The sequence below is a fragment of the Phyllopteryx taeniolatus genome, chromosome 12, assembly GCF_024500385.1.
Source record: "Phyllopteryx taeniolatus isolate TA_2022b chromosome 12, UOR_Ptae_1.2, whole genome shotgun sequence".
NCBI lineage: Eukaryota > Metazoa > Chordata > Actinopteri > Syngnathiformes > Syngnathidae > Phyllopteryx > Phyllopteryx taeniolatus.
In genome coordinates, this window is record NC_084513.1 from 2,657,944 (window position 1) to 2,680,567 (window position 22,624).

Genomic DNA, 22,624 nt, shown 5'->3' on the forward strand with positions numbered 1-22,624 from the left:
TCACACGCATTGTGAAATTGCAAGTAACTAGTAAACTGCATGTGGAAATTGCTTCATAGTTTTTTTTCCAGAGGCACAATATTGTCTCTTTTTGTGACATATGGTACATATTCTAACCAAATTCCATGTGCGGATTTATGTGCATTTTATTCTTATGTACATAAGAAGCTGTGAGTATTTAGTTTCAACAAAAAAGCAGCTGCTTAGACTTTTTGTCTGTTCTGCTATTTGCATAATAAACGTCCCCCCTAAAATTCCAATTTTGTTGGGTTTGCTTATGCTTAAATGCAAAAACAATTGAATTTATATTCAGCACCGTGAGTATATTTAGATGAGAATGAGTTACTAAAAACAATCTAAAATATCTGTTTTCATAGCCAAGTGTTTTCAGCCTTTAGAGGGGAATCATAATGCAATCTTTGGTTAATTTAAAGCATTCAGTTTTATGATTTTCATTCTCCAAAAAAGCAGTTGTCATATAATTGAACAGTTTTTTTTCTATTTCAGTTATAGTCTCAAGACCTTGAAATAAGATTATGAATTATGCAGTCTTCTATTCATTCTTCTGATTTACCCAAATTTAGGCATTTCGCGATCAGCTGAAATTGGGGGGGAAAAACAAGGGTTCTGGTAAAAACGACACTTCATTTGAATTCACAAATTTTATTCACTTCAACACTGAATGAACATTTTGAAATGAACTATTTCATCGGAATTGTATTTAACCCTGATTCCTGTCTTACAGAAAAACACAACAATATCTGATCTGTGTTGACCTGATAATTAGAAGGCAGGTCGTCAGTTGGAGTGTACAGTCATGAGAAGTGATCCATTCTCATATAATGTTTTGAACATATGTGTACACCACTGCACCAGACATTAAACACTAAACACTTTTCACTTCTTAAATACTCTTTAAAAAAAGATCGGATTTGGCTGGCACAATGTAACTGATTTCACTGAGTTGACACAAAAACAAAACAAGAAAAACTCCCCACTGCTACTCCAAACTGGCTCAAACACTTAAAAGACACTCCGAAAAATGAAAAACAGACACACACTGATAACAATTTATCCCGTTTTGGGTATTTACAGACATTACAGAATAGAAATAGAATTGCCACGTGTTTGTCATGGCTCAAAAAAGTGGATTGTCATCAACTATATCAAAGTAAAGCACAATTTCCCTTTTTTTTTTTTTTTTTTAAGTTTCTCATCTGGACGTTGTCGATGCAACAAACAAAATACCGTGACATGACAGGGATTTGTTTTCTAGCAAATATTACTCAGTAACTGCTTCTTTTTAGAATCCTCCCTCCATTTTCCATCGTCCGTGTGTCTTGTTATCAAAATAACTGCCCTTGTTTAAAGCCAGAACATAAAAAATGAGAAATAGCACTTAGATATTCTAACCATAATAACAACAATAATAACAATAATGATAATAATAATCATAGATGGAGATAGCAATAAATAGGGTTGGTGAGGCTTAAGTGCGGGGGTGTGTGGTTAGACACAAGACTATCGGCACCAATTAAAGAGGGGAAAAAAGCGGGAGAGGGTGTGATGGGAAGGATAGACTAGCACTCGTAAAGTGACTGATTGCATGGCTGCCGAATCTTCGCACAAGTCCCTCCCTCAAATGTTTTTGGCTTCTTCTTGCCACACATGTGGATGGTGCCGGGAAAGGTTCAAGGGGTGGAGTTGAGTGTCCCTTCGCGCATCCGTCTTGACTTTGTTTCCCTGGCAAAACAGTCGACGGTGTCCTCTTGTGGTTCCTTTATTAAGCTCACAGTTTGATGAGACTTGAGCGGGGGAATGGAGCTGGGTAGGTAAGGTAGGTTAGAGGATGAGACTAGACACGGGGCCATCACATCCATAAAATAGTCATAAGTGCTACATAGGAGTGGTAGTGATTCTCAAGGGTTACGCGGGATGTTTTGTTGGTCTTCTCAGGCAAGGAACAGCAATAGCAACACAAGAGTCTGTCCTGAGGTTTTACGAGGTCTCCAAAGTCCATGAGAGGCGCTCGACTCAAAGGGTCCAACGTGACTGCGGTGCTCAGACTCAAGAGAGAGATGAACACATCTGTTGTTGGCTCGAGCTGATGCTACCCTTCCAACCTATTTCTAGGAGCTCTTGAATTGACCACATGAGCAGCTTTAGTTGATCTATCGAGATGTTTCACATTTACTCAGCACCCACCAATCGTGTCTAGGGGCCAAAGTAAAAAGTTACTCTAAGATTCTCATCATGAAATGTTTCTGGCCAGTGGTTTATGATTCCTGTGCCTACTTCAGCTGTACACTTATACCATACTCCATTGCTGGAGTTGCTTTGTCCTAGCATTCTCTAATCCCCTCGCTGTTTCTTTGTTGTATTTGGCCGTCTCTACCTCTGGTAGTCAGGCTGCTCTCTAGGACTAGATGATGAACTTCCTAGAGCCAGGGGACCACCTGGTCGGGATGGACCCTTGTCCTTGCCCTCCTCCTGAGTCAAGTTGTTACCGGAGGACGCCTGGCTAGAGTTGGAGGAAGCTTGAGGCTGATTCAGTCCTCCTGTGCTCCCACCGCCACTCCCCTCTGACTGGTAAATTTCCTCCGTCCCGTCCTCGCTGGATTCCGGGTCCTCTGAGCCCGAGAGCAATTCCTCTTCCCGATATTCGCTGACATCCACGCCTCCGCTGACGGTGGCCCCCTCGCTTAGCTCCTTGAGGCGGCCGTGATGCTTGACGTGGTAGCGCTGGTTCTGGAAGAACTTGATGATGGTGTGCTTGGGCAGGTCCAGCTGTGCCGATAAGGTGTGGATGGCCTCTTGGTCTGGATACAGGCCAACGTCCTGGATAAAGCTCTGCAGGATGCCCAATGCCTCCAGAGAGATCTAAAACACATGGATCGGGAGAGAATATTTAGTCCAGCTCCAGCAGCATACACTTAACACAGAATGATACCTTTTTAGCGCTATACCAGGGATTTCCCAAACTGTGGTGCGGCGGTCTGGTTTAATGAGTAGGCTACTGTTTGCATGAATAAAGTTTATCCCTTAATTGGCTGTATTGTATACAGGTTTTCTTTTGACTGCCTTCAGGAAGTAGATGGTGTGTGGCTTAAAAAGTTTAAAGACAGTTCAATCAAAACTATACCTTTGTGACAAATGTGGCCTCTTGCTGCTGACAGCACTACACACAACTTTTTTAAGGTTGTGTGGGGCAGAGGGGCTGCATCGAAGCAGTCGGGCAGTCGGGATGTCGAAGGGGGTGTATTTGTGAAAGGAGTGATCTCGACTAGGGATTTGTGAACTGTAATGCAGGCACTCCTCCATCACTTGATTATGTTTAATCGTTTTTTTTTTTAGCTGGTGTGTGTAGGGGAGAGGGTGTGCACCAAAGCTGTCAAGGTGTTGAAGCGGATGAATTTGGCAAAAGATTGATCTTGGGAGTGTGCATGCACCCTCATGGGTACAGTGATGGCCTGGAAGTAATACCACATTTACAATAAAAAGGTTAAATATGAGCATTTGCTTTATGGAATGTACTTTAATTTTGGAGCTCACCAAATGCCTTTATATATGGCTGCTATAAACACGCTGCTTTGTTCTAACTTTTTTTGTAGAACGGGGTATGTGGCTTAAAACGTTTTGGAAAAGGCTTATCTGGACAATACTATACCTTTGTGCGCAATCGTGTCTTCTTGCTGCTTCCAGCACTACCAGTGGTGCTCTGTGCACCTCCAGCGGTCGTTACGACAGTCTGTCCTCCCTCATCGTTAATGGGAGCCGATAACAGCTCCTCTCGCATGGGAGATGAACGGTGCTCCTTTATCTGGGACGGGGGTGGTCTGTGGAGCGCCTGCCGAGAAAGGCAAAAGAGCTAATTAATGGGGCGCAATGACCCCTGATCAAGACTACAGCCTGGAGAAAAGCACAGAAATGAGACCCATAAAAAAACTTTATTTCAAATGTTTGGACATTTTTTCACACAAGACTGTATTGTTTGTCCGATGTTCAAGCGCACAGTAGCCAGGGCTTTCAGGGTGAAGCCAGGGCGTTCACAGTCCACAGTGTGTCACGCTCTATTAACCTGCTTGACCAATGGACAATCTAACCATCATGTATCCATTATACCTTTGGCCTAATGTGATGGAGTGTGGCAGTTCTAGTGGAACACCAGCTTTACACTTCTCTCAATTATTAAAATGTTAACTCATTCAAGGGTGTATCTTCCACTGATCCACAAGATCCATCTTCCACATCCATAAAAAGTTATGAAACTGAAATAGGAATTGGATAGTTTTGTTGTTCATATGGTACATTCAAAATTCTGATGATTTGCTGTCACTCAAAATACATTTGATCTGGTCTTGTTAATAGAACAACTTCATCTGCCTCAACTGAATGGCATGCTTCGTGTATTTGTTTAAAAAGGCTAATTTTAGTCAGCTATTTGAGCAAATCAGAAGAACTCAAAGAATTGATCCTTGAGGTACTCCACTTTTTAGTTTTGATCACCAAAGCAGTCCAACCGAGTGATTTAAGAATAAAAACTAGAATTGAAGAACTCTTTCCAAAACAAGATAAATACCAAATTTTAAAAAACCATATTGCCATGCCATTGTGTACAGAGTCAGATCTGTTGACTAAACCAATTAATTGTTTTAACAGATTAAGATCCATTCATTCATCTTCCGTTCCGCTCATCCGCATTAGGGTCGCGGGCGTGCTGGAGCCTATCCCAGCTATCTCTGGGTGTGAGGCGGGGTACACGCTGAACTAGTCGCCAGCCAATCGGAGGGCACATATAAACAAACAACCATTCGCACTCACATTCACATCTAAGGGCAATTTAGAGTCTTCAATCAACCTACCACGCATGTTTTTGGGATGTGGGAGGAAACCGGAGTGCCCGGAGAAAACCGACGCAGGCACGGGGAGAACATGCAAACTCCACACAGGCGGGGCCGGGATTTGAACCTCGGTCCTCAGAACTGTGAGGCAGATCTGCTAACCAGTCGTTCACCGTGCCGCCCAGATTAAGATTGTTTATGAAATTTGCAATTCTAAAACTGGATGTCATTTTTTTCCCAGAATAATCAAAAAGGCTGCATAGCCTTTTGGAAAAGAGCTCTGCAATTGTATCATCCAAAATATAAAACTGATCATCTCTGATTCCCAACCATGCTGCCTTGGGACACTCGTGTGCTGTGAGAGATCATCAGTGGTGCTGCGGGACATGATCCGATTTCACTTAATTTGTCTGAAAAGTATAATTCATTAATTACAGAGATCTCTTGTTTGTCTATCTGTGCCAGTGATGTATAGTGACAGGTAGAACAATGAATTGCTCTTCCATTAGATGGCAGAAGGTCAAATATACCTGTGCAACCACCTGTCGCCATTCATACAAGAGAATGATGGATGGCTTTGTGCGAGTAGATCAGCTTTATGTTCAATTAAACAGGCCCATATTTCACACTGAGCACGTCAATTTGTGAGTCAATTGAGAAAAGATCATTATTATTTCCGTATTCATACTTTTTGTGACATTTTTATAATGTAAAATGGGTGCTTAGCTCAATAAAGGTTGGGAAATACTGCTCTAAAGCACTTTTGTATGTACTTTTACTGTCAACTGTCGATTGTTTGTTGTATTTGACCTATAAAATGTGAAGATTCCAAACCCCAAGATGGCCTCCTTACCGCTCCACCCAAAATTCTGACCCAAAGATTTCTGTACTGAGGATGCACATTATACTTTAAGCAGTAAGGAAGAATTTGCCTGCAGCCTGTGAGAGTTGCATGCAGAGAAAATGATTGTCGGCAGAGAAAAACAAGGCTGGGATTGTGAATGTGTTTGCCGTTCCGAAAGCTCCGGGATCAAGTGTTGAGAGACTTGGCTTGTTTGTCAGAAGGTGGCGACGTGTTGTGGTCGTGTCACTTTAAGAGCAGGGCGGGGTCCTCCACCACTGGAATGTCCAGCTATAAATCTGTGGCGCATTAAAATTAAAGGAGTCACGTAAAGATAATAGTCATTCTCTCTTCAATAATGACAGGGTATTACTTCAATAATGGCGAGGCCAGGCTCCGGTTTCAATCGCAGGGGGGAATGGTCAGCTTACAGGAATTTGGTATGTTTATATTTTCCCTCCCTGGCCCATGCTCGCCCTCTTTAACGGAAAGTGACATATTTAGATGTTGAGAAATTCCTTGAAAAACTTTCCCCCGTCCCGCCTCCATCTCTGCTCACATCGAATGCATCATGAATGATTAGTTGAAGAAGGACTCTGTCAAGCTCAGCCAACTCAAACTGGATAATGCCAGGAACTCTGCCTCCCCACCTCCTCCTACTTTATTCCCACTTTTTACACCTCTAGTTTCCGAACGAATGACAAAATCCATAAATCTAGAAGAACAATAAAGTTTCTTTTGCCAACAGTACTAGTTGTCCCCATCTCATATGTAGAATATGGCAAAATATCAATGTATTTATTATAAGATCCGTAATTAATAATGCCATTAAAGATGGGCAATCTACGCTTGTGTCCAGTGCATTGTGCTCTGATGACATTGGAATTTTGTCACTCTGTTTAATTCACATGTAATCAATTTGAAATATTTGTCACAATGCCAATGTTGGGTGAAAGACAAGGTGAAGCAGAAGAGCAAGATGACGACCGTTCCCTTCTCATCTTCTACTAAACGTTCTGGCCAGTCATTTATGAGAACAGTGCAAATCCACAGCGATTTCCAGCCTGCATCTGCACCTTGCGCACCCCTGAACATTACTACTATGTGCTCCTCTAAATGCCATGGAAACTATTTTGCTTTTGAACATTTTAACCTAAATATTCATGACCTGTTTGATAGGAAGCAACTAGCAAATTGAATGGAATTCAATTCAATATTTTTCCATCGTTGTGAAATAACGTGCACTGCTTCCACTGACAACAAGGCTGCGAACAGAGGAGCTGGTTCACAAAATCAGACAGTGTTGCTAGCTTTGTGAAATGGTCGCAATATTTAGTGACTTTTAAGTCATTTAAAAAAAAGTTGAATTCCCAATAACATCATTTTGACAACATGAACAAAATATGTTTTAAATTGTTTTCTCAATGACAAGAAAGGCAATCACAAACTCAATCGCGCGGAACATTGCCAAAGACGTGGTGCCCGTTTGTATGGTCCAAAACCAGTGATTCAGCGACATGTTGGGAACTTTTCACCAAGCTAGCAGTTCTTTTCATAGCGTGATAGGCTCAAAGTATTTTTTTCTCTCCATTTTCCCGCCTGACTTCTCCTCTCTTTAAATGCACAGTTGCAAGCAAATCAAGATTCCTGTAAATTGAGGCAAATTAGAGCACAGAACGATAAAAGAATTATAAAACATCAAATATTCATTTTCTCCTTAATGAGCTCTCATCCTCCCCCTGTGAGGTGGGGGCGTGGGAGGTGCGCACATGTGACCACCAGAGACACCATTAACACGGAGATAAATTTGTAATGAAGAAGAGAAAAATCACTTTTCTGTTCGTTTTGTGCTTCACTTAAGACATCCGGTTATCAGTAAGTGTGTTTTTTTTTTGTTTGCTCGTTTACTCACGTGTGTGCGCGTGTGTATGCGTGAGTCACGGCACTTTCCTCTGGTCTTGTGAAATGATTCTTTAGATGAAAAGACAGCGCACACGCTATGTTGGGTGCATGTGTGCTCTCTGAGGGGTTTGCTTTAATTGAAAATGTTAGTGTGTGTGTGTGTGTGTGTGTGTGTGTGTGGTATTCATTCCATTTATCTGCAAATGCCTGTGTTAATTGTGACACTACCACCCCCCACCCAAAAAAAGCAGGCTACATACTGTTGAAGGCACCAAGGTGCCACCAGGAAGACAAAATCAACTTGTTTCATGTCCGTTTTTAGCTTTAAAGTTACTGGAACAACTATTTACATTATTATTACTGTCCATTAACTTACATTAAACCCATAAAACCAATACTACCAACACAAATGTAGTTTGTTTGTGATGTACTGAATGGATTACCCAGGGTTGAAATTTCGGTTTTCATCACTTTGTTTTTTTTTTTTACATATCATACATATACTGTACAACTAAATGTGAACATATTTGTTCCTATTTTAAAAAATACTGGCTTGTCTTTATGGAAACAAGGTGGAGTACAGGCGAGCACCTCTGCCTCACTGTCAAGAGTTTCTGGATTTGGATCTCAGCTCTGACCTTCCTACGTGGAGTTTCTCTAGGTACTACTCTTGTTTTCCTTGCACGTTCCTAACAGTTAGGTAAACTTGGTTAAAGTCAGCTGAGATAGGCGCCAAGTCACCCACGACTCTTCAGTGTTTGAAAATGGATGAATTGGCTTGTCTTTGTCAAAATATCCCTCTGAACAACATTTTTTGAACAACAGTTTCTGGTGTGACGTCTGACAACAACAACAAGGGTGGGAGAAATGGCTGTCAGGTGTTGAACTTCACACCCCTGTTACTGCTCTGATCCAACCGTGAAATATTGGCGGGACAACTTCGGTCCTCCAATCCGTGCCAGTGTTTATCAGTAGCGGACGGTGCATTTTATAACTGGGCCTTCATTGGAGACTTGCCCTATTGAAGCCCCCTTGTCATAGAAAAGTGTGATATAACAGCACACAACTGTGCCATGTAAATCATCTGGAGCTGTTCAAAATCAGTATTTACTGTATCTAATAACATGACAAAAACAAAACAACAAAAAAAACATATTGTACTGTGTAGTATTGCTAGCAGAACTTGGCAATGACCAACAATCAGAGGAGACAGAGAGACAGAATGAGTGAGACAGACAGACAGAGGCCAATTTTTTATCTTTTCTACAAGTATTAAACTCAGACACACACAGTGGGGAGCATGTGCCGAGGAATTGTTTCTTCTTGTTCTAGTCCTTTGACTCCTGGGGTCTGAGCTGCCTCTACACAAATGCGCCCGCACACACGCATACATCCATGCACAAACACACACACACACACACACACACACACACACACACAGAGTCTTGCAGCAGAAATCAATTTAGCAAAAACAATACAGAAATTATTTATAAGGGCAGGCTGTGCCAAATTAGCTGTGGGATGCACTTAACTGCAAACGGCATATGAATAAAAGCTGTACAGCGAGCACGGGGGCCGTGTCACTCATGAAGAAATGTGAGGCTGTTGTGGGGGGCACTCACAAACACACGCACACACACGCACACATTTACCTGCCCACCTAATAGACACACAGTCCCAAAGCCCCCCAGACATGAAGCAAAAAGCACAAGCTAATGTAAACACACGTGCGTGTGTGTGTGTGTGTGTGTGTGTGTGTTTCCACTGTACATCCATTTTTAATTTAGCATTGTGTGCTCGCTTGCCCTATTGTCCGAAGACAAAGGAGCACTCACAACTATCAGTGTGTGAGACACATGGGACACACGTGTGGTGGGTTTGTGGTCACCTCCCATGAAGACATACGCACATGTCCTATATATATTTAGATGTATTAAATATACTCTGGCAAACACCTCATTGGCCATTAATAAGTCAGCAGCCCTTCACCACATGTGGTTACAGTTGGGGGGGGGGGGGGGGGGGGGGGGGGATTAGGAGGCTCTAATTGGACCAAAAGTATTTTAAGATCACGAGAGGAGCAGAGGAATGTCCTCACGGTGCCACCGCATCTTCCTTCCTGTCCCACCATCAGTCTTTAATAAAACGTTCACCATTTGCACGCTGAGTCATGAGTTGTGGTGGACTGTGAGAGGGTAACAATTTGATTCAGGCAATTTGAGGGCAACCACTATTAGCCTTTTGGAGTGGTTAACACCACTGATGGGAAGTAGCAATGTACAAATACTTTGTTGCTGTGAAATTTTCAGGCATCTGCACTCTACTTGAGTATTATTTCTCTGACAACTTTTTACTTTTACTATATCTGTCGTTTATACACTCCACTTTGTCAATATAGGCTTGTTACTTTTTTTCCCACCTCGGCGAGTGATGGCGCGACGTGAAAAAGGGGTAAATAAAGAGAGTCAACTGCAGTTGAGATCATGATTGATTAATTGAGATCTTGGAGTCTTACAAGGTGGAAAAAAACAAGGACAGCAGGAAAATGCAGGAATGTGAATCATGGAGCATGGTTGATGATGACGCAGGCAACAGATCCAGAGAAGCAAGGTATTCTCTATCCATGGTCTTATTTATTAAACTTCTTTGAGCTCAAAGAATGATTTTGCCAAGTGCATTGTGTCTTGTGCCAGACAAAAAAAATCATTAGCTCCTTGCATTAAAAAAATGTAAAAAACAAAAAAACACATAAGTAGGGTGTATCTTTTTAGTTGTCATCGATACCTAATTAAGCATTTTTTTTCTTAAAGTTCACAATCACGACATTAGCAAAGGTATGGCAACACGCTGTTTTGATAGCGTAAGAGTTGAGTCAACGCTTGCTAGCTTTTAAACATGTGGCATGTATCGTGGTTTTATTTTTCCTCTTCCCATCATTGAGCACTGTGTAAGTTAATAAAAGATGTGATCCATTTTGTCATCTTGTCATTTGGCTTGCGGGTATGCTGGAGCCTTTCCCGCTGAATTTGGACAAGAGGTGGGGTCCAGGTCGCCAGCCAATCCCAGGCACACATAGAGAAACAACCATTCACACTTCCATTTACACCTATGGACAATTTGGAGTCTTCACTGAACCTAACATGCATGTTTTTGGGATGTAGGTGGAAGCCGGAGTACTAGGGAAACCCACACAGGCACGGGGAGAACATGTTAACTCCACACAGGAAGACTGGAGCTAAGATTCAAAACCCCAAACCTCAGAACTGTGAGGCAGACACACTTTACAATTCATTATTAACATTAATGTTACTGAGGGCGGCACGGTGGACGACTGGATAGCACGTCTGCCTCACAGTCCTCAGGACCCGGGTTCAAATACGGCCTCACCTGTGTGGAGTTTGCATGTTCTCCCCGTACCTATGTGGGTTTTCTCCGGGTACTCCGGTTTCCTCCCACATCCCCAAAATATGCGTGGTAGGTTAATTGAAAACTCTAAATTACCTATGATCAAGACCCCGACCTTTTTTTTTGCAAAAAAGCCAAACAAAAGCAAAATGTAAATACATTAATCCTTTGAGACTTGGCGAACTGAGTGGTCAAATTCAGAATTTTACAACCAGAGGGGTGTTTGACTTAAAAGGTTCCACTGTAATTTATTTCTTAAATGGGAAAGAGCCACTTTAACCTTTTATGTAATTAACCGTCTGCTTTCTTATTGTTTGGTTTTCTTTTGTGTGTGTGTGTGTGTGCGCGCATTGATTTATTCATTGACATTCTTCTATTTGGCAGAACACATTTATTAATTTAGAAAAAAAACTTAATTCATAAAGCTAATTGTCTTGCCTTGAGTTTAATTTGATTAAAAAGCATTGTAGACAAGCGAGAGCCAAGGATCACAATTCAGTTAGTTTAGGGATCTAAAACGCTCTCCATGTTCTTTAGACTTGCTACTAACTACCCGGTATTCTTGTTTTTTTTTGGAAGTCCGAACTAAAGTGTAAACACGGACACATTCTCTCCCTCTTTAAAGCCTCCTGTAAATGCAATGTGGTATTTCCTGTTGTGCCACCCAGAAACCAGGTTTACACTTCACTCTGCTGGGACAAAAATGAATGAGAAAGTAAAGAAATACCCACATTTTCATTCTCATTTTCATAGTAATTTCAAGAACTAAAAGTTGCCAATCAGATGTGTCCAGCTCTGCAAACCCTGTCCCGGAGGTTCCTGAACCTCTTGACAATAGTGTCCTCTTTTGGCCCTGATAAGTTACTCCAGAACTCAATTTAGGCAGTATTTACTGTGGTTCTCCTTAGAGTTCCTTGCAGCTGTCAAAATGTGCGAAATGAATAAAAAATCTTGAGGACACATTTGAAGGCGGTGTATATTAATATAAATACAGTGGGTACAGAAAGTATTCAGACCCCCATAAATCTTTCACTCTTAATTTTTTTTCCTCATTAATGTACACACAGCACCCCATATTGACAGAAAAAGACGGAATTGTTGAACTTTTTGCAGATTTATTAAAAAAGAATTACTGAAATATCACACAGCCATAAGTATTCAGACCCTTTGCTGTGATACTCATATTTAACTCGGGTGCTGTCCATGTCTTCTGATCATCCTAGAGATGGTTCTTCACCTTCATTAGAGTCCAGCTGTGTTTGATTATACTGATTGGACTTGATTAGGAAAGCCACACACCTGTCTATATAAGACGTTACAGCTCACAGTGCATGTCAGAGTAAATGAGAATCATGAGGTCAAATGAACTGCCTGAAGAGCTCAGAGACAGAATTGTGGCAAGGCACACATCTGGCCAAGTTTACAAGAAAAATTCTGCTGCACTTAAGGTTCCTAAGAGCACAGTGGCCTCCACAATCCTTAAATGGAAGACGTTTGGGACGACCAGAACCCTTCATAGAGCTGGCCGTCTGGGCAAATTCAGCGAGCGATTGGTGGAGAAGCGCCTTGGTGAGAGAGGTAAAAAAAAAAAGAACCCAAAGAGGCTGTGGCTGAGGGCAAGAAATGCAATCGGGAGATGGGAGAAAGTTCTAGAAACTCAACCATCACTGCAGCCCTCCATCAGTCGGGGCTTTATGTATGGCAGAGTGGCCCGACGGAAGCCTCTCCTCAGAGCAAGACACATGATAGCCTGCATGTAGTTTGCTAAAAATCACCTGGAGGACTCCAAGATGGTGAGAAATAAGATTCTCTGGTTTGATGAGACCAAGATAGAACTTTTTGGCCTTAATTCTAAGCGGTATGTGAGGAGAAAACCAGGCACTGCTCATCCATCCATCCATCCATCCATTTTCTGAGCCGCTTCTCCTCACTAGGGTCGCGGGCGTGCTGGAGCCTATCCCAGCTATCATCGGGCAGGAGGCGGGGTACACCCTGAACTGGTTGCCAGCCAATCCACTGCTCATCACCTTTCCAATACAGTACCAACAGTGAAGCATGGTGGTGGCAGCATCATGCTGTGGGTGTGTTTTTCAGCTGCAGGGACAGGGAGACCTTTTGCAATCAAAGGAAAGATGAATGCAGTCGAGTACAGGGATATCCTGGACGAAAACCTTCTCCAGAATGCTCAGGACCTCAGACTGGGCCGAAGGGTCACCTTCCAACAATGACCCTAAGCACACAGCTAAAATAATGAAGGAGTGGCTTCAGAACAACTCTGTGACTGTTTTTGAATGGCCCAGCCAGAGCCCTGACTTAAACACAATTGAGCAGCTCTGGAGGAATGGCAGATGATCCACAAATCCAGGTGTGAAAAACATGTTGCATCATTCCTAAAAAGACTCATGGCTGTATTAGCTCACAAGGGTGCTTCTACTAAATACTGAGCAGAGGGTCTGAATACTTATGGCTGTGTGATATTTCAGTTTTTCTTTTTTTAATACATCTGCAAAAATTTCAACAATTCTGTTTTTTTTCTGTCAATATGGGGTACTGTGTGTTCATTAATAAGGGCTAAAAATTAACTTAAATGCTTTTAGCAAATGGCTGCAATATAACATCCATCCATCCATTTTCTGAGCCGCTTCTCCTCACTAAGGTCGCGGGCGTGCTGGAGCCTATCCCAGCTGTCATCGGGCAGGAGGCGGGGTACACCCTCAACTGGTTGCCAGCCAATCGCAGGGCACATAGAAACAAACAACCATTCACACTCACAGTCATGCCTACGGGCAATTTAGAGTCTCCAATTAATGCATGTTTTTGGGATGTGGGAGGAAACCGGAGTGCCCAGAGAAAACCCACGCAGGCACGGGGAGAACATGCAAACTCCACACAGGCGGGGACGGGGATTGAACCCCACACCTCAGAACTGTGAGGCTGACGCTCTAACCAGTCGGCCACTGTGCTGCAGTGCAATATAACAAAGAGTGAAAATTTTAAGGGAGTCTGAATACTTTCTGTACCCACTGTATGTGGCCTGTGGCAATGTTGACTGTTAGGACAAAAGATAATGAGCTTGAAAGAAAAGTCTTGGGCATGTTTTTGTGTGTGCACCATAATGTTGAACTAATTGCACCAAAACCAAATGACGACACATTTGAAGGAGGTTTTTGTACTGTGTCTGGGGCAATGTTTACTGCCAGGACAAAAGATAATGACTAGGGTTGGGCATTGTTTGAATTGGAGTGATTCCGGTCCCGATTCCGGTCCTTCATTTCAATTCCGGTTTCAAACGATTCTCTCGTCCGATTCTTTTAGGTCAACAAAAGATATCATCGTTTAAATAAAGGGTGTCCAAATTCCGAACATCCATATTCTTAGCAGCTCGCAGCATAGACTGAAATTAACATTTGACTCTGGGTTCTTTATAATCAGTATCAATATCAAACCTATGAACTAAAAAGCAATGTGTGTGGAACTAACCCATTTGACTTAAAACCCAATTCCAATGCAGTTGGGACGCTGTGTTAAACATAAATAAAAACGGAATACAATGATTTGCAAACTATGTTCAACCTATATTTAATTGAATCCTCTACAAAGACAAGATATTTAATGTTCAAACTGATGAACTTCATTGTTTTTAGCAAATAATCATTAACTTATTAATGTGCCATGATTGGGTACAAAAGGAGCTTCCCTGAATTGCTCAGTCATTCACAAGCAAAGATGGGGCGAGGTTCACCTCTTTGTGAACAAGTGCGTGAGAAAATAGTCAAACAGTTTAAGGACAATGTTCCTCAATGTACAATTGCAAGGAATTTAGGGATTTCATCATCTACGGTCCATAATATCATCAAAAGGTTCAGAGAATCTGGAGAAATCACTGCATGTAAGCGGCAAGGCCGAAAACCAACATTGAATGCCCGTGACCTTCGATCCCTCAGGCGGCACTGCATCAAAAACCGACATCAATGTGTAAAGGATATCACCACGTGGGCTCAGGAACATGTCAGAAAACCAATGTCAGTAAATACAGTTCAGTGCTACATCCATAAGTGCAACTTAAAACTCTAATATGCAAAGCAAAAGCCATTTATCAACAACACCCAGAAATGCCGCCGGCTTCTCTGGGCCCGAGATCATCTAAGATGGACTGATGCAAAGTGGAAAAGTGTTCTGTGGGCCGACGAGTCCACATTTCAAATTGTTTTTGGAAATTGTGGACGTCGTGTCCTCCGGGCCAGAGGAAAAGAACCATCCGGACTGTTATGGATGCAAAGTTCAAAAGCCAGCATCTGTGATGGTATGGGGCTGTGTTAGTGCCAATGGCATGGGTAACTTACACATCTGTGAAGGCACCATTAATGCTGAAAGGTACATACAGGTTTTGGAGAAACATATGCTGCCGTCTTTTTCATGGATGCCCCTGCTTATTTCAGCAAGACAATGCCAAACCACATTCTGCACGTGTTACAACAGCGTGGCTTCATAGTAAAAGAGTACTAGACTGGCCTGCCTACAGTCCAGATCTGTCTCCCATTGAAAATGTGTGGCGCATTATGCAGCGTAAAATACGACAACGGAGACCCCGGACTGTTGAACAGCTGAACCTGTACATCACGCAAGAATGGGAAAGAATTCCACCAACAAAGCTTCAACAATTAGTGTCCTCAGTTCCCCAACGTTTATTAAATGTTGTTTAGAGAAAAGGGGATGTAACACAGTGGTAAACAAGACCCTGTCCCAGCTTTTTGGGAATGTGTTGCAGCCATAAAATTCCAAGTTAATGATTCTTTGCTAAAAACATTCATGTTTATCAGTTTGAACATTAAATATATTGTCTTTGTAGTGTATTCAATTAAATATAGGTTGAACATGATTTGCAAATCATTGTATTCTGTTTTTATTTATCTTTGTTTGACACATTTGAGTCATCTGGTTTTGTACTTGTGTATCCTGGGACCCAGTTTATTGCTGGGATTAAAATGTGTAAATAACAACAAGTGAAAAGTCTCAAAGATGGGCTCCATAACGACTTGTTGAACCAATTGTTAACATATTTGAAGGCAGTGTTTGTTTTTGTACCTGCGTCCCCTGTGGCAGAGTTTACTGCTGGTAAAAAAAAATAATAATAATGAAACAAAATACCACTGATTTAAAAGTGTCAAAGAAGCAGTCTGAAAGACGTGTTTAAGTGAGGACACATTTGAAGGAAGTAACTGTTTTTGTACCTGTGTGCGCAGGGACTAAAACGAAATGGAATAAAAAGTATTCCAGGTGTGCTCATTCAGGTGTGTGCTTCATAAAGACTCGTTGAAGTCATTGCACTGCAGCCAAATAACATGTGAAGGCAGTTTTTGTACCTGTGTGTCCTGCGGCAGGTGGAGGACGGTGTGTAGCCTCTCGCTGTGATGGTGCCGCGACTCCTCCTCGTACGCCAGGTCCCTGTCGGTCTGCGGAAGCGCCAGGAACCGCCGGATGGTGCACAGGTTCTCCCACAGGGTGCGGTTCTCTGGGCTGGGATTTTCTTTCCAGCGGAGCAATTCGCACAGCCAACCCTGTGATGACAGACACAAGGGGACCAGATGTAAAGTTAGCTAAAAAGGAAGGCAGAGTCCATCCATCCATCCATTTTCTGAGCCGCTTCCCCTCACTAGGGTCGCGGGCCTGCTGGAGCCCATCCCAGCCATCATCGGGCAGGAGGCGGGGTACACCCTGAACTGGTCGCCAGCCAATTGCAGGGCACATACAAACAAACAACCATTCAGACTCACATTCACACCTACGGGCAATTTAGAGTCTCCAATTCATGCATGTTTTTGGGATGTGGGAGGAAACCGGAGTGCCCGGAGAAAACCCACGCAGACACGGGGAAAACATGCAAACTCCACACAGGCGGGGCCGGGGATTGAACATCAGATCTGTGAGGCTGACCCTCTAACCAGTCGGCCACCGTGCCGCCAGGAAGGCAGAGTCATGTCAAATAATTTAAATTGGACAGAAATGGCCAAACTGGCCAACGTGAGAGCAGCTCTTGAGGAAAGATAGCTCCAGGCAAGCGGATTCTTTCGTATTTAAGCTAACAATACTAAGCCAACTGATGAACGTGATGGCACCTTTTGAGGGCACACAACTTAAAGACAAGGACATTGATGGACAATATCCTGCGGTTGTCATCGTCGTTAATGCGCCCTGATTCATGTTCCTCTATGTTACTGCTGTCCCTGTTTTTCTCCTCCTTATAAGACCCAAATATTTCAGTCATTTAGTTATCAACTGTGGTGGACTTTGCCGTTCTCTATTTACATCTTTTTAATCATCATCTGAGGAGCTTGGAAAAAGTAACAAGCTTATTTTTTAAAAGTAAGGAGGAGAAAGTACAGTTTCCTGATTTCAAATGTACGGAGTAAAAGTAAAAAGTCATCAGAAAAATAAGTATGGGTGCCAGTAAACTCTGTTACTTGTACTAGCCACCACTGACAGTCAGCATTCAAGAAAGAAGAAAGCTATGCAATTGCGGTAAAAAGCAAACCAAAGACGAAAGAAATATGCTTAAAAGTGTGCAGGGTGTGTGAGGTAGGTGTACATCCAGAAAGGGAGATGGAGAAGATTCAATTATGTCTGCTAGACTGGCTCTGTTTGTGACACCAGCTGTTGTGTTCAAGCCGCCACCTCAGGCAGCGTGCGACGCTAATAGCCTGATCATCTCTTGCTGCTGCTCGTGCCGTCCTGGTGGTCAGCTGCGGCAGATGGGTGCACTGAACTGTGACCGCCCACAACCCACCACCACCACCAACCATCTACCACCCCGACCTGGGGGTCCTCGCTAACCATGCACACACACACAAGCACAAGCATGCAAGTGCTGTATAGAAAGTGCATATCAGCCATTCACCGTCTTACGCCTGCTAGCAGCTACAAGCTACTGTCCTAATGGTTGAATAGCCTAATTCCTTGCATGCAAAAAAATTTGGAGATGGGCCAACATTTTCAGAAAAATTAGGCCTTGAATGTCATACAAATTGCGAACATAGAACTGTAATAATTATAATACAGTACATGACATCAGCACACCTCACTTGACCTCATTTCAGCCAGCATTGAAGGAGTCACGAGTAGTCATATGGATGACACAGAAGTGTTGTTTCTGTTCAGAGATCTTTAATCCATCCATCCATTTTCTGAGCCGCTTATCCTCACAAGGGTCGCGGGAGTGCTGGAGCCTATCCCAGCTATCAACGGACAGGAAGCGGGGTACACCCTGAACTGGTTGCCAGCCAATTGCAGGGCACATATAAATAATAATAATAATAATAATGGATTACACTTATAAAGGCACACAAAGACACTTTACAATTGCACACATTAGTCATACACTCCACAGTCACACCTGGTGGTGGTAAGCCACTTGTGTAGCCACTGCTGCCCTCGGGCAGTCTAACGGAAGTGTGGCTGCCATTCTGCGCCGACAGCCCCGCCGACCACCACCAAATGTCCAACCGCATTCATCCATGGCCAATGCAGCCTAATTGTCTTGCCCAGGGACACAAAGACGACATGTGCTCGGGCGGGTATACAAACCGGTGACCCTCTGGTTGCAGGGTGTATGCTTACCCTCTGTGCCATGCCACCCACAACAACGATTAACATTTTTAGTTTTATTTTAGAAGGTTTTTGCACCCATTCCCATTTGGCTTGCTAGGATTCTCAGCTCAGGTCAGTATTAAGCAGCTTTTTGTGAACAAAGTAATTTGATTCTGATTTTTTGTGTCTGGTGTCTTGCTTTTGAGATCTGTGCTGTGACTCTCTGATAGTGTTCACTAGCAGTAAGATTTGTTCAGTTCTCACTCGGTGATGGTGTGAGTGTGAATGGTTGTCTGTCCCTACATGTGCCCTGCGATTGGCTGACAACCAGTCCAGAGTGTAGCCCTCCTCTGGTTCAAAATCAGCTAGAATAGGCTCCAGTTTACCCACAAACCTAATGAGGACAAGCACCAAGATGGATGGATGAATGTTCGTGCGGTTTGATAGGATGGAGCACTGAGTAAAGATCTCGACTGCTAGCTTGTTGTGCTAGCCAGCTAGCCACCTGGCATATGCTAGTCACTTGTGATTAAACAGCAGCGCTTAGTGTGCATTATGTTTTTAAAGTTCACCCAAACCTTTGAATTTTACACGTAGCACTAAATATTTGCCTCTTGGGTTTTTGGGGGGTTTTTTTTAGGTGGGGGTTCTGTGTTCCCTTACCTGACTCTTGTTGGCAGCCACCTTGGCAAAGAGCGCTTGGGACACCTTGGCTCGCTTCATCTCCTGCTGGATTTCGTCATAGATCCCCGACGTGATGTTGACTAGCGATTCCAGCTTGATTGGTAGGTCAGGCATGGGGCCTGTTGGCTTTGGCTGCACAGGGGTCAAGTAACGGTAACACAGTGAGTTCAGGTTAAAGGAAATTTGAATTGCTAATACAAGCTAGCATAGAAACAACTGCTGTATCCCACTTGAAGCATGATTTGTAGTTGTTTGTGCACGCAACATAGGTCACAGTTTTATTCAGGTAATGTTCAAATGTAGTTGCAATGACAACGGGCAAAAAATGGTACCTCTTGCTTCAGTTTTACAAATTGATGACACGTTCTCAGATTCATTCATTTGCTTGTTTGGGTGAGCAACATTATATCCCGAATACATATGCACCATTTGCGTCCCCAGGAAATAAAATATATAAATGCAGGATAAAATTAACTGTAAAATACATATTTTTATTCATCAGTGTCCTGTACATTGATATGATTGTATATTTGTGATTAATTGAAACTACTTTGAAAAAAATAGCATTTGTTGCCTGTCCCTGTAGACAATATCATAATCATGTAAATCCTTTAGAAAAGTAAAATTTTATACATACTTGTGTTACTCCTTATGCCAGCTATACTAAGTTTATTTTCTATTTTCACCATCTCAAAAAAATTTGAGTATTACATAAGTCACATGGTCCACAGGGCGCATCATAATTTAGAGGCCAAAAGTAAAACCTGGGCCTGTAACCTATTTTTAAAAAAGAAATTCTTTGTTTATTTTTGAAATACAGTTTTTGTTGAATCACTGTAATGTGCTAAGTGTAAACACGTTATTAGCATAAATGCCAGGTGGCTGTATTTCATGCCTCAAAATACATTTAATTAATTAATTAATTAATTAATGTTTATTTTGAGAGCGTTACAAATTTCACCAATTTGATGGAATGGCCCATATACGGTATCAATAACAATTGGAAGATGCCTGGTTGATATATTGTGATTGTCCAGGCCCATAGAGTTGAAGTTGTTATAGTATTTTGATTTGTTGTGGTCCAATAATAAAGCGAACATTCAAACATGCGTTTTCTCTTTTTATGAGAAACACAAACAACTTTTACGGTACATAAACAGTATCATAAACAATCAGTGTTCAATGGGATAAATTGTGATTCTCTCCAACTGTGCATTGTTCTCTAAAACCTCAATCTTATTTATAGGTTGAACATCTCCACGTCACCAGTTTACATATCAAGCTCATTTAGCCTTTCCGCTTCTGTTATGTTGTTGCTGTTCGCTTGCTTCAGTGTGCATCAAGCTCTCAAATCGCTTGCGTTGTTTTGAAGTCGTCCACAAAGGCGTGCACAGACAAGGCTAGCTTACATTCCAGATACTGAGATAATTTGACGTAGACATAATAAATAATAGCCCACACGGCATCGCCGTTAAAAGGCCTTATCGCTAAAAATGCTCTTTTACATCCTTTATGTTTACAATACGCTCCTATGATCGCTTTGAAGTTGTTGTTCTATTATACATAGACTTTGTTTAGAAAAAAGTAAGACATTAGTCACATTATTTATACAATATGCAAGATTGCGGAGAACTCACCGAGTTGGCTATCTTATTCTTGTTCTTCCAAATGGAGGCCCAGGTGTCAGGTGTTATCTGCTCATCCAAGCTCCTCTCCCACACTTTCTAAGCGCACACATAGGACACACGGCATGTAAAAATGGAGTGTGTACAACGCCGTACAATCCTGATTCAAGCTATGAATCCAGGTGTGTTCTACCTGTGAGAGGCGTGGAGCGCCAGGGTTGGACGAGTTGGAAGCAGGAAGCCCCACCGTGGGGTTCATGGTGCGCTCCCGCTCCTCCTGGTAGATGCGGTCCCGCTCGCCCTCTGGCAGGTTAAGGAAGTTCTGCATGGCCTTCAGGTTGACCAGCAGCGACTGCGAGGCCGTGCGAGGGTCCTCCTCCTTCCTCAGGATCTCCGACAACAGACCCTGAGTTGACAAGAGCGATTTGTTATTGTGGTGTAGCAGTAAACTCGACCGGCTTCGGTGCCGTAGTGTGAATGGTCTCTACATGTCAGAGGTGGGAGAATTATTCACACTCTGTATTTACACTACAGCAAGTAGGACACATGCTTGTGTAAAAAAAGACTGGTGAAAGTAGAAGTACTAATTTGAAACCTGTACTTAATTCAAAGTAAAAAAGTACAGAAACAGATTCTATGTACAAAAATGGAAAAGTAAAATGCATTTTTACTGTTAATTATATATTGTACAATACCCATTTTGGATAACTTGGCACAAGAAGAAAGACTGTCTTCCCTCAGTATAGTTTGCCTTTTATTAACTTATTTTATGCTTGGTAGCGTTGGCTCAATTTTTATGCTACCAAACGCATGTTCCCTAGTTTATGTTCCTCCATGTCACTGATGTCCCTTTTTCTTTTTTCCAATTTATAAGACCCCGAGATCTGAATCATTCAAGATCTTAACCGCGATTGACGTTACCTACATTTTACGTCATGGCATAGGCATAGGTCGAAAACAATTCCTGAGCCTATTTTGACAAAGTAAGGAGTAGAAAGTAAAAAAAATTCAAATATAGGGAGTAAAAGTAAAAAGTCATCCGAAAAATACTCAAGTACAGATACCTGAAAAATCTACTTAAGTCCTATAATGAAATATTTTTATTATAACGACATAACTTCCTACCACTGCTCTATGTAGCCTGTGATTCGCCAGAGATCAGCTCACAGGAAAAAATAATCTGAATCGTGCCCCTTAAACCATCCATCCATTTTCTGAGCCGCTTGTCCTCACTAGGGTCGCGGGCATGCTGGAGCCTATCCCAGCTATCATCGGGCAGGAGGCGGGGTACACACGGAACTGTTGCCAGCCAATCACAGGACACATACAAACAAACAATCATTCACACTCACATTCACACCTACGGGCAATTTAGAGTTTTCAATTAACCTACCATGCATGGGAGGAAACCGGAGTGCCCGGAGAAAACCCACGCAGGCACGGGGAGAACATGCAAACTCCACACAGGCGGGGCCAGGGATTGAACCTCAGAACTGTGAGGCTGACGCTCTAACCAGTCGAACACCGTACCGCCCCTTAAACGAGGTCGTCTAAATCGTGACTAATTGACGTTTGGCAGATACATTTTCTGTCTTCTGTGGGGTGAGATTATAGTCTTCATAGTTTCAACAAATTGTTTGTACCTTGAAAGCACCGTTCACACCTTTTCTTTAGTAAGGCCTACAAGCTATCATTACATTGCTCTAGTGGGGCGTGCTGTAAACTGTTTAGCGCAGTCTCAT

The 22,624-nt window shown here is 42.5% G+C and overlaps 1 protein-coding gene across 3 annotated transcripts in view; it reads right to left on the bottom strand.

Moving 5' to 3' along the window:
• Positions 1–647: 647 nt before the first annotated feature.
• Positions 648–22,624, bottom strand: part of satb2 (SATB homeobox 2) — a 58,886-nt gene continuing 36,909 nt past the window's right edge. For 2 of the 3 annotated variants that reach the window (XM_061792015.1, XM_061792014.1), the window contains exons 9-14: positions 21,076–21,288; positions 20,895–20,981; positions 19,237–19,389; positions 16,353–16,547; positions 3,668–3,868; positions 648–2,880 (exon numbers count right to left, since the gene is read on the bottom strand). In XM_061792015.1, the coding sequence (XP_061647999.1) occupies positions 2,392–2,880; positions 3,668–3,868; positions 16,353–16,547; positions 19,237–19,389; positions 20,895–20,981; positions 21,076–21,288 (1,338 nt within the window). In that variant the 3' untranslated portion in view covers positions 648–2,391. The remainder of the gene's footprint in view (positions 2,881–3,667; positions 3,869–16,352; positions 16,548–19,236; positions 19,390–20,894; positions 20,982–21,075; positions 21,289–22,624) is intronic. The other variant, XM_061792013.1, reaches the window with a different exon arrangement.